At 32.8% G+C, this 16,097-nt stretch overlaps 1 protein-coding gene across 3 annotated transcripts; it reads right to left on the bottom strand.

Annotated features, from left to right (window-relative positions):
• Window positions 1-2,074: 2,074 nt before the first annotated feature.
• Window positions 2,075-15,352, bottom strand: LOC123695321 (ubiquitin carboxyl-terminal hydrolase 31). 3 transcript variants are annotated; one of them, XM_045641137.1, is made up of 14 exons: window positions 14,895-15,352; window positions 14,632-14,823; window positions 14,202-14,336; window positions 13,275-13,409; window positions 13,095-13,198; window positions 12,778-12,898; window positions 12,148-12,295; window positions 11,616-11,762; window positions 11,088-11,272; window positions 10,666-10,772; window positions 8,980-9,111; window positions 4,977-5,072; window positions 3,824-4,865; window positions 2,075-3,154 (listed from the first exon to the last, which is right to left on the bottom strand). In XM_045641137.1, the coding sequence occupies exons 1-14, from the start codon at window positions 15,228-15,230 to the stop codon at window positions 3,107-3,109; spliced, it is 2,928 nt and encodes a 975-aa protein (XP_045497093.1). In that variant the 5' UTR covers window positions 15,231-15,352; the 3' UTR covers window positions 2,075-3,106. The 3 variants fall into 3 exon arrangements, with proteins under 3 accessions (XP_045497093.1, XP_045497094.1, XP_045497095.1); XM_045641138.1 differs by having other exon boundaries at window positions 3,856-4,865; XM_045641139.1 differs by lacking the exon at window positions 8,980-9,111.
• Window positions 15,353-16,097: the final 745 nt, after the last annotated feature.

Here is a 16,097-nt window from a genome sequence, read left to right as displayed (position 1 = left end):
CTTTTGCGTGCTTATTTTAACAACCACCCATATATATTAATTATTTTTTGGCTAGTAAATTACAATATTATATAGACCGTATTAGATGGTAATTAATTCGTTGTACTTGTAATAATTATTTGCAACCTTCACAAAGAGAAAGAACTTGCAGGACACGTTTTAGACGCAACAAAACGTGTCTACCGCTTTATATTCAGGCTTTAAATCTAAAAGTTGTGATGTTGAGTTTCTAAAATCTCTAAATCTAATGCTACAATCTACGAATAAGTAATGCTGCAATTAGATTTCGTCGTAGAATATTGTCGTATATATTATTTCCGTAGAACTTTAGGGTTTGAGGCTTCTAATAGTTAAAAGCATATTATATTAATATGTAGGTAATAGGATATAAATCTACTGTTCTTATTCTTTGGTCTTGCGTTTTGTAATTCAATACAGTTTCCATTACAGGAGCATAATCTATCATATCCACAATCATCAAAGATGTGTTGGCAAGCGTAAAATAACTATCTATCAACCTTCTCTCGACGCTCTGTGTACCTAGTTAATTAATTTAATTTTAATTTTAATTAGTCTAAATAACAATTTAATCAATTTTATTGAATTTTACGTGTAACAGCTATAAATTCATACAATCAAGTTGATCAAAATGTCTATATAAAAATCAATTATTACAAAACTGATTCGAAGGAAGCGCTGTAAATAATAATTACAAGCAAGGAATTTCTGCGAAGGTCTTTATTACTTTGTTACCGCTTATTGTTAAGAAATATGTTTGTTTACATCGCTGTTAATAAATGGTGGATGTATTTTTTTTCAGGGCTATATTCATTTCGATCTAGGTACATACCTGTTATTTTTTTAATAATAAGTTTATAGTGGACGGAAAATTATTTAAACGATTTACTAATACTGGTGTCTGGTAGGTATTTACACATTTTGAAATGTTGGGTAAATTTACAATATTCATCATGGTTCAAAACTTTTAAACCGCCGAAACATCTGAAATCTAACCTTTTTCCCCACCGGCCCCCCTTTTCTTTTTGAAATTTACATGGGGCCAATGTGCATATTCAATTGATTAATAATTATTAACATAGGCTATTCTGTGAGACGTTATGCGTGGTCTCTCCTATAAAAAAAAATATTTACCTACGTCGGCCGCAGTTTGTTCAAAAAATAGCAATGTTAGAATGATTTATGTTATTAACCTTAAACAAAATCTTTAATTGTATCCTTTACAGTAAATTTAGGCTGTCTAGACAATGCGCCTACCGAGTCGGAAATTACCTTCACTTAATGGCTGGAATTTCACCTTCACAAGTTTCAACTGTGTTCGTAAGAATTAGGTCCTACAATTCACGAGCAATATAGAATTTCACAAAAGTACGTGACACTTGCATACATTATTGCAATGTGGTCTGTTAAATTTGATTTACCAGTAGAAACTATTAAATAGTGTTTATGAATTATCAAGTGCTAACTAAAAACCTAAAAAATTAAACCTTACTATATGTATAGTCGATAGAACGAACGAAAGAACTTGTCGAAGGTAAGGTCCATTAATATATGTATTGATATCTGTATAAAACGTCGAAAATATAAGATTGAGTGGACACAGACATCAAGTGGGGAGGTTCCGGGTGTTAGAAAACTTTAACAAAATAAATAGGGGAATGGTGAAAAAATAAAAACATTATTAAGGTGCACATAACACTTATATTTTAACATAACGTGATATAGATAAAAATAAACATTTTAAATTAAAACAACGAACGTAATACATAATAATAAAACGGAGATGGAACGACCATAATATATTAAGTTATATATCTCTGGAATAACTACACTATCTTGTATAAATCGTTTATTATCGAAATCATTCTCCATACCATACGTGTAACATGATCATTATAAACTTTTTGTTATAAATAATTTGAATACATTTGCAATTGGTCGTTTTAACCCCTTTAACACAAACACTCAGAGCCATTTCTACAAAAAAAAACAATCTTTAAATAATTTTCTAGTAAATAGGAATTTTGCTGAACACTACTAATTAAAAACGCGAAAATTCAATCATAAAGAAATATAATCGCAACTTGTTAATTTGTTTATATTTTAGAACCGTTTAACTGCACTAATTAGAGTAATATGGTTAAAGAAATAATGTTAATTACCATTCATGTGCAGGTCATGTGGAACATTGCCGTAACGCTCAATGCACACTCGCATTACAACATACATTATTTATATTACCCTTATCTCGATTGTCTTTTAAAAAAAAAGTCAATTTTAAATATTTTTTGTTATACTTAAAAACATCACATCTTACCCCACTTACCTAGTGCGAATTTGGATATTTACACAGTCGACGCTTCAACCCAGAATATCATTAGGTACAAGACCAATTACTTGTAAAACTGTATAAAGGCCACAGTATTTACATTTTAAATCAAATCTTTGCAACGTCAGCATATATACACAATCGAAGTATTTGCAAGTACATTGAGACATCTCTATAAATAAACCTCGATCTAATTAAAAAAGTTACTTGTATATCATATATACATATTATGACTGAAAGATCTTAACATTGTGTCGAGGTGTTGTATATTTAAAATCACAACTTCCCTAGAGCGAAGGCACAATTATTATATTGTAATGACAACATTTATTCTTACGCTGTTTATCTATATTTGATTTCACAAAATACATTTAGCCTTATCGACTACATATGAAAAACTAACACATGCAAGCAACGAACAATAACGAATATTGCGTTCTCATTAGGCTTTCATTTAAATTGAAGTAAAATCTCTTAAAAATATTACTAGCACACTCATAAGTTTCGTTATGTAATTAATAAAAAAAAACTACATCATGAAGAATATATTTAGGAAGCTCGTTTCGTGTAAACGTGGTTTAACATACGTTTCGAAATATATTTAAGTAGCAACCCTATTCCACCGCGGGAACACAACATTGAGTATATATCTATTTCATACAATAACATAGCTCTGTCAACTATGCGGAATCCTCAGATCTAAGGTCAGTTGTACAATAAATAAAGCATAAGTATTCGTGTGGCACTCGCTGATCCCATTCAGCTGTTCTCACGTTGATATTCGAGTTTTCCAAACAGACGGTTTTTCTGAAAGTATATAAAAATTATAGTAATGTTAAAAACAAATTCATGTTTTATTTTAAACTTTTGACATTTGAGATTTTTGTTCGAAAGGACATTAAAGGTCCGAGACGGGCCGCAGACCGCAACCGCAGGCGACACTGTGGCTACCGGCTGCGGTTACCGCAATGCTGCCTGCGGTCGCTATTCCAACTGCGGTTGCATGCCGTGGCTGCACAATGCACAGAACGCAAAAGTCATAAGAATTCACCAATTAAAATATAAATAAACAAATAGTTGCCATGGCAATAATTGGCATTTGCATACTGCAGTCTGCGGTCGCTGCGCGCCGCGGCCGCACGCTGCGCGTTGCGTCTGCAGGCAGCAGTGTTGCCGCGCGCGCGAATCAATTTCATAGATGTTCATAGAAACAAGTGCTGTCGCTTGCAGTTTGCTGTTGCAGTTTGCGGTCTGCGGCCCGTCTCGGACTTGTACCTTTAAGATAATCTACTAAAACCCTCTTGTTTTATAAAATTTATGGCAGACAAATTATTATTATGTATGTATTTATGCTGTATCAAAATTGCACAAAAAAGAACTAATTTTTTTTTCACCAAATGATGCTGACAAAATTCTTCATGTTATTATTATTTTAATTTTTATATTATTAACATTAACTATTAAATAGGTACTTACTATAATTTCATGATGATAACTAAAGAACTCACCTGTCCTGTGAGATTCTCCATTTATATGATGTCGCGGTACAATATATTTAGACTCTTGGAACATAGACAGCATGACGTCTTCCGTGGTGGGATGGTATTCCACTTCATTGATACTTGCAACGAGTGGCGAGCTCTCGAAGCTTCTATTCGAATCTCTGGTGGAAGGTGAAGTGCTGGATCGTATCGGATAGTCCACAGATCTCGGTCGTCTTGTATCCACGGGCGTCATTTTAGGGTTAACGTGCACGTCCTTGTGTATATACGGCTCTATGGGCCCGCTTTCGTTTTCGTAGTCGCTCAGTTCATCGTTCGTTGCGTGTCCGTTCACTTCGACTATCAGCGGCCGTTGTAGTGTGGGTGACTGGATTATGGTCGTGCTCTTCACGATTTGCTTCACGGGCGAGTTGGAGGTAGATATCGTATCTATTGTGGATATACTCTTCGCTGGGGAGGGATTGGGCACGCTGATATCTGATTCAGATCCCTTATCGAGACTTGGAGCCTCTAATTTTGTATCGTCTACTTCTTCTTTGATCTCGCTAATTTCGTTCAGTTCTCCCGCCGGTTTCACATACTTCGGCATACGCAGCGCCCAGTGTTCGTTGTCGTCCGTGGAGCAAGAATGCACGACGTTCGGTTTCTTGCGCTTGTAGAAGAGCATGTACGCGGAGTTGTTGACGAGTTCGCAGTGTGCGTTCTCATCGCTGACTGGCGTGACTCTAGAATCGTCGAACTTGTACCAATGGTTGTCGTATGGGTTTTTGCAAGCCGCCGTGTAGTGACCGGTTTCAAGATCGTCGCCATGGTGATAGCATATCGCGTAAAGGTCGTAGATATTCTCTTGTGGGCTGGCAATCGTCTTAGAATGCCTTCGTCTCGGCGATCTCGAGTTTCCCGGTGATTCCACGCTCGTTGTGTTCCTGCGCACCAAGTGAGGAGTCATGTCGAAATCGTTTAGAGGAAATTCAACCATTGTTGTTAGTTTTGTACTCGTACGGCCTTTAGCTTGTCTGTAAATAATACATTTATATTGTAATTAATGTAAGTTAAAATACAATAGCACCAAGATTTCGATAGAATCCTTGGAAAGTAAATGGTAACGTATAAAATATTGTACTTACTGCCGAAATCTTTTTAGATGTATTACTAGGATATCTGGAAGTGACCACAAGCCTAGCGTTTTCACAACCGGCATGTATCTTTGGCATTGTGGGCATCTGAAACAGAAACAACGTTTACTTTTATTTTAAGGCATTGCTTTAAAAGCACAAAAAGCGCCGTAAATTTTTATTTTCATACCTAAGTTGGAAATTGAGAGATCATAATGACAAATAATTGCTTAGACTGTGATATTACGGAGTAAAAAAGGGTTATTATACGCTGTTGAGCTTGAAAGCTGTGTGGTCTGGTTTTAAAATACATTATTAATTAACTGGTCTAGCTTTAGTTGGAATAAGCGTTGCAAAAATATGAAACATAAATTTTCAATAAAGTGGCGATAAATGTCGAGTGCATTTCGTTCTCTGTAATAACAGTATAATAAGCGAAGGCTGAACCTACGTAACTCGTATTATTACCATGATTAGTTCTGATTCATATTTACAAGAAGTGTAGTTGTGGTGGAGTAATTTCGAGTAAACGGATTGTTTTGAAATTCAACATACCACAACTTTACGTGACGTTACTAGTAAAGACTTATGTACATGAGGGACTGATAATGGTAATGCATTTTATAAACTGCCACTTTCACATTTATTGAAGCTTACTATAATACTCAGAAACGACTTGAAGGATTTTTAGGTTTTATATGAATATTCGAAAGGTCTGAGAATCAGCTGTAATTTATTTTTCATATACAAAAGTCGATTTTGGCACACGGCTACGCATCACGCAGCATAATGGGTGAATATAATATGATCTAACGTATGTGAGTATAACCATATTTTTTAAAGAAAACACGCACAGTGTGACATACAGAAAATGAATCCACGCGCCTGTATACGCACACCCACGCGCGTGAGTACATGGGAGATATAAGGTACGGCATATACAGTATGGAAATTTTCAATGGGCCCTGGAGGGAAAGTACTTGAAATACTGGAGATATCTGCTGAAAGGAAACATTCCTTTATTTTTAAAAAGAAAAATAACTGCATTCAAAGATTTTCAAAAATTCACTTGCTTCAACCGGAAATCGAACTAAATAAAAATTTAAAAAACGTAAATATATTATTTCATTCTTCAAATCGACACAAATAATGTTAAAGATAATTAATTGTTAATTTCGCGTAAAAATATTTTCTCATAGAAAAAAAAATATCATGGATTCGAACATTTTTTATGGCTAAAGTTGACTTTTGTTAGGGAGTGAACCTTACCTACGTAGTACAATTATTATACAGGGTGTAATCGTTAAGTGTGCACAAGTGATTATTCCGTAACTATTGCAGATATCAAAAAACTTTAAACTGATATCGAAAGTACTAATTAACCTAATGAGTAAAATGGCCATAATAATTTTTTAAAAATAAAACGAGAAATGTCCAAAAATGTTACACTAAACGCTCCCATACATTTTACTTCCCATACATTTTGCATTCATACCAGATTTTCGAAGTGTCGTCCTCATTGTGCATTACAATGAAGAGCTCTATTTACAGTTTCTAAATGAACTTCCCTTCAAATTTGCGAAGTAATTAAAGTAGAAAACCAAAAAAAAAAGAAAAAGCTAAAATCTTTCATATTAAATGTACATGGGATATTCATATGGGTCATTATACAAAAATGGGGTAACTCAATGTCACCAGCCAATTTATACAAAGTCTAATTATATATTAATCGAATAACAATCTATTTTAAAACAATAAAGCGTCCTTTATTTGGTCACTCACTTTCACTTCTTTATTTAAAATACAAATTGATAAAAAAACAAAATTAATACTTAAATAATCAGTACTTTGGCATGTCACAACTCCGAAAACCAACAATCAAGTGACTATTTTATAAACATTATCATTGATTAGAGAAAACTTACTAATTCAGGACAATCTTTGATATACATAGTATAATATAGTATAACTTTCATAACGAAATGTTTAACATTTTATTTAAAATATAAAAATAAACTTTGTCATCGTTTTTATTGGTCAGTCCGTTGTGTGTTTTTTAAATTTGAAATTCTCGCTAAATATCACCAAATCGAGGTCAAATCCCTGTCTAAATATTAATGTTGGTAATGAAGTTACTTGTGCATCCCATATTTTGATGGCCGTCATAACTGTACCAGCGCTAGGGTTGTGTTTGTCCTCTAAATTCGTGCTGCGCCAGTCAACATTTCAGTCCTATGGTGAGTCGTTATTTTATTGTTAAACTGATTTTTATTTTCATTCATACATGGTTAAGTATGATTTGTAAAAATATAGTTTGTTGATATTAGAAATAAGGCAAAAAAACATAATTTGTGATTATAATCTCATATTAAGTCCCTTTTTATCAATCCGCTGGCATCAGTCCTATGTCAGATATCGCGCCAGTGGACTGACGCGACCCCATAGTACTGATGATTCTATCGTTTTTGAGAACTTTTATCTTGATTGCTATTGGTATAAGCATTTCTATTTGATATTTCAGTTTAAAACATCATGCGCCACGCTAAAAGAAACTGAATTTGACTAGGGAAGAAACATTTAAAAAAGAGTAGCAAAGAAAAGAACTATTGAAACAAACTACTAATAATTTTATTTAAAAGATCTTATTTTATTTTAATTATTGATTTTGATGCTTTCAGGGCATAGCTTGTTATATGTATTTATTAGATAAATACGTAAACGTTTAATATTGTGAAGTAAAATTAACTCAAAATAACATAAAAGTTAATTATTTTAATAACATTATAAAAATGTCAAAAGGCTCTTATGAAAACTCAGATGAGACTTTCATTCAAGCCTTTGGTTAAAAACCATGAACCATTTTATGAAAATTAGTACTTTTAACATAAATAATGTTAGATTTTTAGGGCTCCGAACCTCAAAAGGAAAAAACAGAACCCTTATAGGATCACTTTGTTGTCCGTTTGTCTGTTAAGACGTTTTTTTGAAGCTCGTGGAGGTATCAATCTGAAATTTATATTGAATACTCAACATTAAGAACCCTTGGGGCTGTAAAAAAATGAAACTTATAACGCAACGCAATTAAAAGATACCTACATCCGTGAATACTGCAAATTTCCGCAAAATTAAATATTCGCAAGGGAATAAAAAAATACACAGGATGCTTGCCGTGTATACAGTCTTAAAATATGGTAAAAAGCAACGTCTTATAACACAAATAAAGGAAAAATTGCTAAAAGTGTAAATTTTAAGTTACAAACATAATAAAAAATAGGTTTGTTAGGAGTCCAACTCGCACTTGGCCGTTTTTTTGTTTCTATTGTTTGTGAATTACTTGAAATATTAAGTAAAACTAAGTCAAAGTAGTAAGTTAAGTAAGAGAGTAAGAATATTCACATTGCGTTAAATGTCAGAAGGTTGTTTTGAAAATTGAGACATTATTTTTTCCTAGTATCACAATATATTATAAATTATCATTTTTAAATGTAACTAAGTGATTTTAATACTTAAAAGACATGTGCTATTAATAAAACTGAGAGATTTGTAGTAATTTTCATTGAATTTCTTTAAGAATATTACAAAATTGTGTTTTTATCAGTACTATGTTAGCCTTGTCAGTCCCCTGGAGGCCAAATCCAGAAAATTTTAAATATCTCACAATCTACTTAAAAAAGTGGCTGGCCCGATTTGGAACAATATATTCATTAGATTAGCTATCACATACACCCTAATTTGTAATAATCTGATATAAAAAATATAGTAAACAAAATATCCTTAAAAGTTACCCCATTTTTGTATAATCACCCATATCTCATATTAAATGTATGGGAGGGTTTAAAGTTATTTTTTTAGATATTTCTTGTTTTATTTTTAAAAATTTATTATGGCCATTTTACTCATTAGGTTAAGTACTTTCGATATCAGTTTAAAGTTTTTCGATATCTGTAATAGTTACGGAAGAATCGCCTGTGCACACTTAACGATTACACCCTGTATATGATGTGCCCCCACTCACCGCCAGGCGTCCTCCTGCGCGAGGTGCTCTGCGCGCGTGTAGTGCGCGAGGCAGGCGTGCAGCGTGAGCGGCGCCGCCGCGCCCGCCGCCGACACGTGCACCTCGCACGCCTCGCCCCACTCGCGTATTATACTACATCAATTTATATTTCAGGACAACTTTCACACACGCCACGATCAGCCCCCCTAGACAAGTGGCTTTCTTAACCGACTTCAAAAAAAAGGAGGAGGTTATCAATTCGGCCGGTATATTTTTTTTTTTTTTTTTTTTATGTATGTACACCGATTACTCCGAGGTTTCTGAACCGATTTACGTGATTCTTTTTTTGTTCGATGCGGGATGGTGTCGAATTGGTCCCATAAAAATTTTATTCGGATAGGCCCAGTAGTTTTTATTTTATGAGCATTTTTGTCTGTAGGTATTTGTAAATTTTGCAAGTGCAAGTTTGAAGTCGGTTGTTTTTAACGCAGTTATCACTTGTATTAGCGTAAAGTTTGATAGAATAGATTATGAATGTATGAGATTGACATAAGTTGCAGATAAACGTATCTCCAGCTTACGTCAATCTCATACATTCATAATCTATTCTATTAAACGTTACGCTAATAGAAAGCCACTTGTCTAACCCCCCTGATCCCATACTAAGCTTTCGCTTGTGTTATGGAAGCCAGATGGCTGATAAACATACATATATAATTTTAAATAAATACTTATATTGATAATTAACACCCAGACACGGAAGCAAACATCTATGTTCATCACACAAATATTTTCCCCGGGTGGGTATCGAACCCACGACCTCTGGCTTGGAAGGCAAGGCCACTACCAACCAAGCCAACCGGTCAGTCAGTCATACTGTAGCAATACATTCATATTTATATTTATACTAGCTGTGCCGCGCAGTTTCACTCGCGGGAAAAAGTATTTCTATGTGCTATCAAAATTCAGTAAATTCCTGTAAAACTTCATCCAAATCCTTCCTGCCAGCATAGCATGCGAGCCACGACAAAATTTCTAGTCTCTGATACTTTATAATTATACAGAATACTAGTAAATATTTTTTTCTGAATCAGAGAAAAAAAAGCATTTTGGTTTAAAATCTAATGACGACTTATATTTTATGTATTATAGACGAATATTTTATGTATTTATTGGAAATTTTAAATTAGTTTGCTTACTTTATATTTTGTCATATTTTCATCATAATTTTGACAGTGTAAATCTTCTTCAACAAAGAATTGAATAAACTAAAGCGGTTTGGCAACGTCGCTTCGTCACGTAGACAGCGGACGGACTCTACGACGAGAAATGTATCGACCGTGACGCAAACGTTAACAATGTCGAAATAAAGATTGATTTCAAAAAAGCTTTGTCTCTCTCGCGCGAGATAATATAGTCTTGGCGCGCATGCTAGGCCGGCAGAAGTTATTTCGTGATAATAACAAACACACATACATTCGTCCTCACAATCTTTGACATTTACAATATAAAATATCTCTACGCAGTAGCTTTAGATACCGAGTAAAAGGTGAATCTGTACTTTCTGAACCGCGGTTTGACCCGCGGTTCTTCTCGTGACTTTTTTATAATATTAACACTATTCAATTGAACACTTGATTTGCCCGCAATTTTTTTTTTAATAAAATTTTCATATAATATATTGGTGCAGAACTTTATAAGACTCACCTATCTCGATGAACGGGATCCCAGAGCAGTTCAAGTCTGAGATGTGGGTACTTGTCGTGCGCGCACAACGCCTGCTCTACGTCCAGCGCGAACAATGGATGTGGCAACTGAGACAACATTTAATAAATTTAACGAAGTTGATAATATTTATCACAATTATTTTCAGGTATAAACTCAAGGCATGATCATTAATATATTTAGGAACAACTTACGCCAACGGATTATCTAAAGAAACTAATAAATTAACCATGTCACACGTTATACATTGCGTATACTCAGTACATACTGTACAGTCACAAACAAAAAAGGGTAATATGGAATTGAAAGAACACAATATTTATGTGCAGAATCATGCACCAATATTATTACTTAACCAATATTATTACTAATTTCTTAATGAAAATAAATAAGTAAACGCCTACCTCAGGCAACAAATAAGCTGGATCTCTAGGACGGTGAGCCTCAGCGATCCTCGCCTTGAATATATCCGAACCCTGCGCAGTCTCCAGCACTCTCTCAGCTACCACTTGACACATTTCCTTGAGCATCAGCTTCTGTAGGTCTTGATACGAGATCTCGCGGGGCACTTGCATCGCGTACGGCGAACCTTTTCAAATATTATTAAAAATCAGAGGATGGTAGAGCACTATGACAATAGGATAATTATTATGAATATTACGAGGATGGTTCTTATGGAGAGTATAGTAGAGGATGTATACCAGAGGCGAAGACAGGGCGAACCGCTATTACTAATAATTTTTTACTTCAATTGAATTAAATTTGTTACTCATAGATTATTTATTAGTCAAAAATTGGGACTCTTACAATATATTTATAAGCAACATCAAAAAAAATATTATTAACAATTTTGACCGGAAAACAGTTTAATTAATTATAATTTACAAATAAATAATCATAATTAAAACATGTTAAATAAAATATTATCTTACCAAAACGCTCGCCTTCCAACAAATTGACCCATAGAATTAGAAGGTATGGTGTAGTCGGAGTCTGCAGTAACGGTGGGGCCTCCATACAGTATAATGCGCCAAAGTCAATTCCCGCTACTTCCCATCCACTGCGAGCGTTGCACCAACCTGTGAATGTGAATCAAGTGTATACATATCTGATATTAATTCCAATATTTCTTATTGTCATAATCTGCCAAAACAAATAAAAAAGAATTAATATTGCCAGTTTAATTTTTTGGAGAAGAGCATATCAATGATACAAAATATTACAAAATATTGAATAGTAGTAGACTTACAAATAGCGATTTTTAAAACCATAATTTTTTATGAAACAAGAGTGAATTCACTGACAATTAAGAGTGAGAAAGTTGTGTAGCAAGAAAGCTTTTTTTTAAATACCTTGTGATAAATTCATGCATACTTTTATTTTAAATTTATTACGTTACTAAAATGTTAACTTTTACAAATTTATTATAATAAACAAAATGAAATTGATCTTGAATGAAAATACCAGTTTCATTAATTTCAGCGAGTATTATGTGATCCTTATCTATGCCAGTATCAGAATGCAGCGAGTTCCTCAAATCATCCATTGTTGCACTCGTCGGCAGCTCCACACCGATACGCACTTGCCGTGGTTGTTGGTTCACGTACACAACCTGCGAAGATAATTTCAATAAAAATTTCAACTAAAGATAATTATATAATTATTTGTTTGAATTTATAATTAGATTAAGTTCCTAGTTAAGTTATGTCAGAGCAATAACGTATGAATATAAAAATTGGTGTATTTTTTTTAGTTATAACACGAAAATAAAGACTTATCAACAGAATGGCCAATGATTCTTTGTGTTATTTATTTTATATTACCCTACATTTTGGTCACTGCAAACATGTCAGATAAGTATCTTGATGAGTAACAAATTGTTTAGTGGCAATTGACTTCATTTATTATATAATATTATATTATTTCTAATTAATAAGTATTATTTTCTGAAAATACAACATTAATTCGCAAAGTAAATACTTAATTAAATTTAAATTTTCTAAACAGGTAATAAAAATGAATATTTTACCCATCCAACAAACCATATCATCAAATGTCATGATATATATTTATAATTTCAATAAAAAAACTTACATTAACAGGCAGAGGTGAGGGTTGCACTGTGACTGGTCGTGTAGGTAGTTGTACGCTGACACAATGAAACGGATCAAATGTGCATGAGGTCCGTTCACACTTTGCACATGTCAATGCTGACCTAAAAACGAAATTGCATATTGTTCACCAATTATGAAAGGTTATTACTTTAACAATTCCATTTATAAGAGAAATTAGTTTTCGAAATTCATAATATTTCTTGGAAAACCAAAAAACCATCAAAGCTGAAAACAGTTTAATAAGAATTCAATTCAGTTCAATTTGCATGTATTGTATGTATAAAATCGACACAATACCTGTATTGAGCTTGAAAAACTGCCTGTACAAAGGAACTATTACGTCGCGCATGATTGGCTAACGTTTCAGCTGCAACAACCTCATCAGACTTTCCAACAGTATTCTAAAATAATAAATTTTTATGTAAAAATCGTAACATATTCTTCACACATATAACATCTTTTAAGCATTTTTCTTACTTTTATAGTTTTATATTTTTTCTTGGTAGCTGTATTTAAATCTTCGTGAACTTTATCTAGTAACCAAAATAGAAATTCTTGGGCATCATGTTGACTATTTCCTCTATACTGAGTGCCATGTCTCTCAACAGCTGCCTGTAAGAATAAACATAATGAATATTCATATTTATTAGGAACAGTAAGTATATGCATTTTATACTAAGTCTTCTTTATAATTTGGGAACCATCCATTTTTTTAAAGCATATTGTCTTTAAAATGTTGTTACTATACATACTAGCACAGTTAAACTATCCTTTAATTATTAATTTTTTTTTTTTTTTTTTTTGCCGTTTAATCTGCAATTAATTATTAATTAGGTAAGCAATTACAAATATTTGACAATTACTTTTAATTTATCATTATTTTGGGTATTTACCTACTATTTTATGCAATTAGTGGTATTTAATAATGAGTTTATCAGTAATTATAAGTCAATATTCTTACATAAACAATAACAATATCTCAATGTAATGTAGGTAATATTAAAAAAAAAATTTGTATGAAGGAAAAAAAAGCCTATGCTAAAATATATTCACAAAGTTCACTATTACTATGTCGTATTTCAATTTAACTTTGACCATTATAATATAATGAATACTAATGTTAATCAGCAAAGCAGATACTAAATATTATAATAAGGCTAGGAAACGAAAATTTTAATTAATATATATAAATTTCATCTTTTATAGTGAAATTAACTTTCCACCTTCGGCTAGGCTCGTTTTATCTTAAAACCTATTAAATTTTACACTAAAATCTTCCTGGAGAAACACTCTATATAATAAAATGTATCAATATCTAATGTATAAATGTATAATTAAAGATTTAATAATGGACAGACAGCGACTTGGTTTTATACTATGTAGTGATGAAGTTTTGTGTTATACCTTGAAAGCGATACTCATATCTGGTACATAGCGACATGACCACAATGCTTTAAGCAATGTTGCTAATTGCTCAGTCACTTCTCCTCTGGTCCCATATTTTCTTGAATTGATTTTATTTCTTTTTTGCAAATCCACCTGTACATGCGACAATATCATGAAATATATCACTTAATTTATTAAATGATACTATAAAAATGTAAGGAATTAAAAAAAGATTAACAAGGAGGAAGATGAAAAAAATACATTCTTTAAATAACAGAATGTAAATAATTAGCAAAACAATAGCTAAGAATGAGGAAATTTTTGTTGGTCATTAATGATGCAATATACTACTGCAAATAACTAATAAAGAAATAAGCTGAAGTTAACCTATCAGAACCAATTTTATTTACTACTTCTGATACAAAAATAAAGTCTGAGACAAACTCACTTTGTAAAGATCAAGAACAAAATACTCCGCTATGACATCAGTGTGGGAAAGGCATTGCAAAACTGCATTCATATAGCATGTATTGCCATGGTTTTTGATACCAGTAGCTGCTGGGGTGGTACCTGGCGGCCACGGTGGTTCACCACTGCATGGAACTCTATCGGTATTCACGACAGCTTGCCCAGATTTAACCTGCATCAATATTAACAATAAGTCTTATGAAATACCTCACAAAATAAACAAATAAATATCACATGACTTACTACAGTCGTGTTTACAGTACTCATATGCTGGGCGATTTTATTTAAAAATATCTTCCATGATGGCCTTCTAAACAACTTCCTTTCTAGCCCACCCTCATCTTTTGGCGTCGTTGCAACCACAGGAATTGCACTTGATGGCTTATTGTCACTATCATTGCTTTTATTTTTACTGGAACTAGGTTTTGTTGTACCAAATGGATTGCGAGGTAGAGTAAAAGTACGTTTTAATCGGGATCCTTCCACCTGTTTTGATGTCATATTCGTTTCCGTGACTTCATTTATCAATTCACTCTCGGAACATGATTTTAAAACTGATGACAAATTACTTATAGACATAGTAAATATGAGTTTAAAAACTATAACATTGATTTAGAAAAGTGATTTGATAAAGAAATAAGAAATTAATTAGAAAACATTGATATGTTTCTATGTTCGACTCTTCTGACATAAGGACCATTGCCAAATGCCAATTGTCTAATTACTACTATTGTCTATGGTTAATCTGATACTTGGCTTTTTAGAAACGACATAACGTATTCTAGCACCACAGTCTAGCACTGAAACGTGACTGACTGAAACCCACTGAAACCACAGAACTGAAACCAACTGAAACTTGACTGAAACTGAATGGAATTAAATTTTCATAGACATATTGAATGTTTACAATGAATGCTACTAAAATTTATATTACAATACGTTACGGTAATATATTTTTTTTAAATACTAAGTTTTGAGCTCATAAATCCTAAATATTTATGGATATTTCAAATAGCGAGAAAACAAATACAATATTATATCTATATATCGAAAAAAAAAATTGTTTCAAGTAGGGAAAAAAACTGTGGGTTACGTTATGATAAACCAATGACAGTTCCATGGTATTCTTTATTTAATTAGCTTAAAATTTGGTTATCGCAAGTCCATTTGTTAGTAAAAAGATAAACAACCTAAGTATTTATGTTATTAATTAGATCTAAAACTAAGTTCTATGATGGGCGCACTTAGCTTCATTACCACAACGCGTCGTAAATATTTTCATTGGAGCTATAACATGAATTTCGCGATGTGGAGCTTAAATTACTGTAACAATAACTATCGCATTGCGATCTATTTTATCGCTAAATGAGGGTTTTCATTTATTTCAACCTCGGACGTACCTAATAAGGACGTAATAGAAAGATATTTATTTACATAATATGTACA

The sequence above is a fragment of the Colias croceus genome, chromosome 11 (genome assembly GCF_905220415.1).
Source record: "Colias croceus chromosome 11, ilColCroc2.1".
Lineage (NCBI taxonomy): Eukaryota > Metazoa > Arthropoda > Insecta > Lepidoptera > Pieridae > Colias > Colias croceus.
The sequence above is the reverse complement of the archived record's forward strand: the minus strand, read 5'-3'. Positions and strand labels throughout refer to the sequence as shown.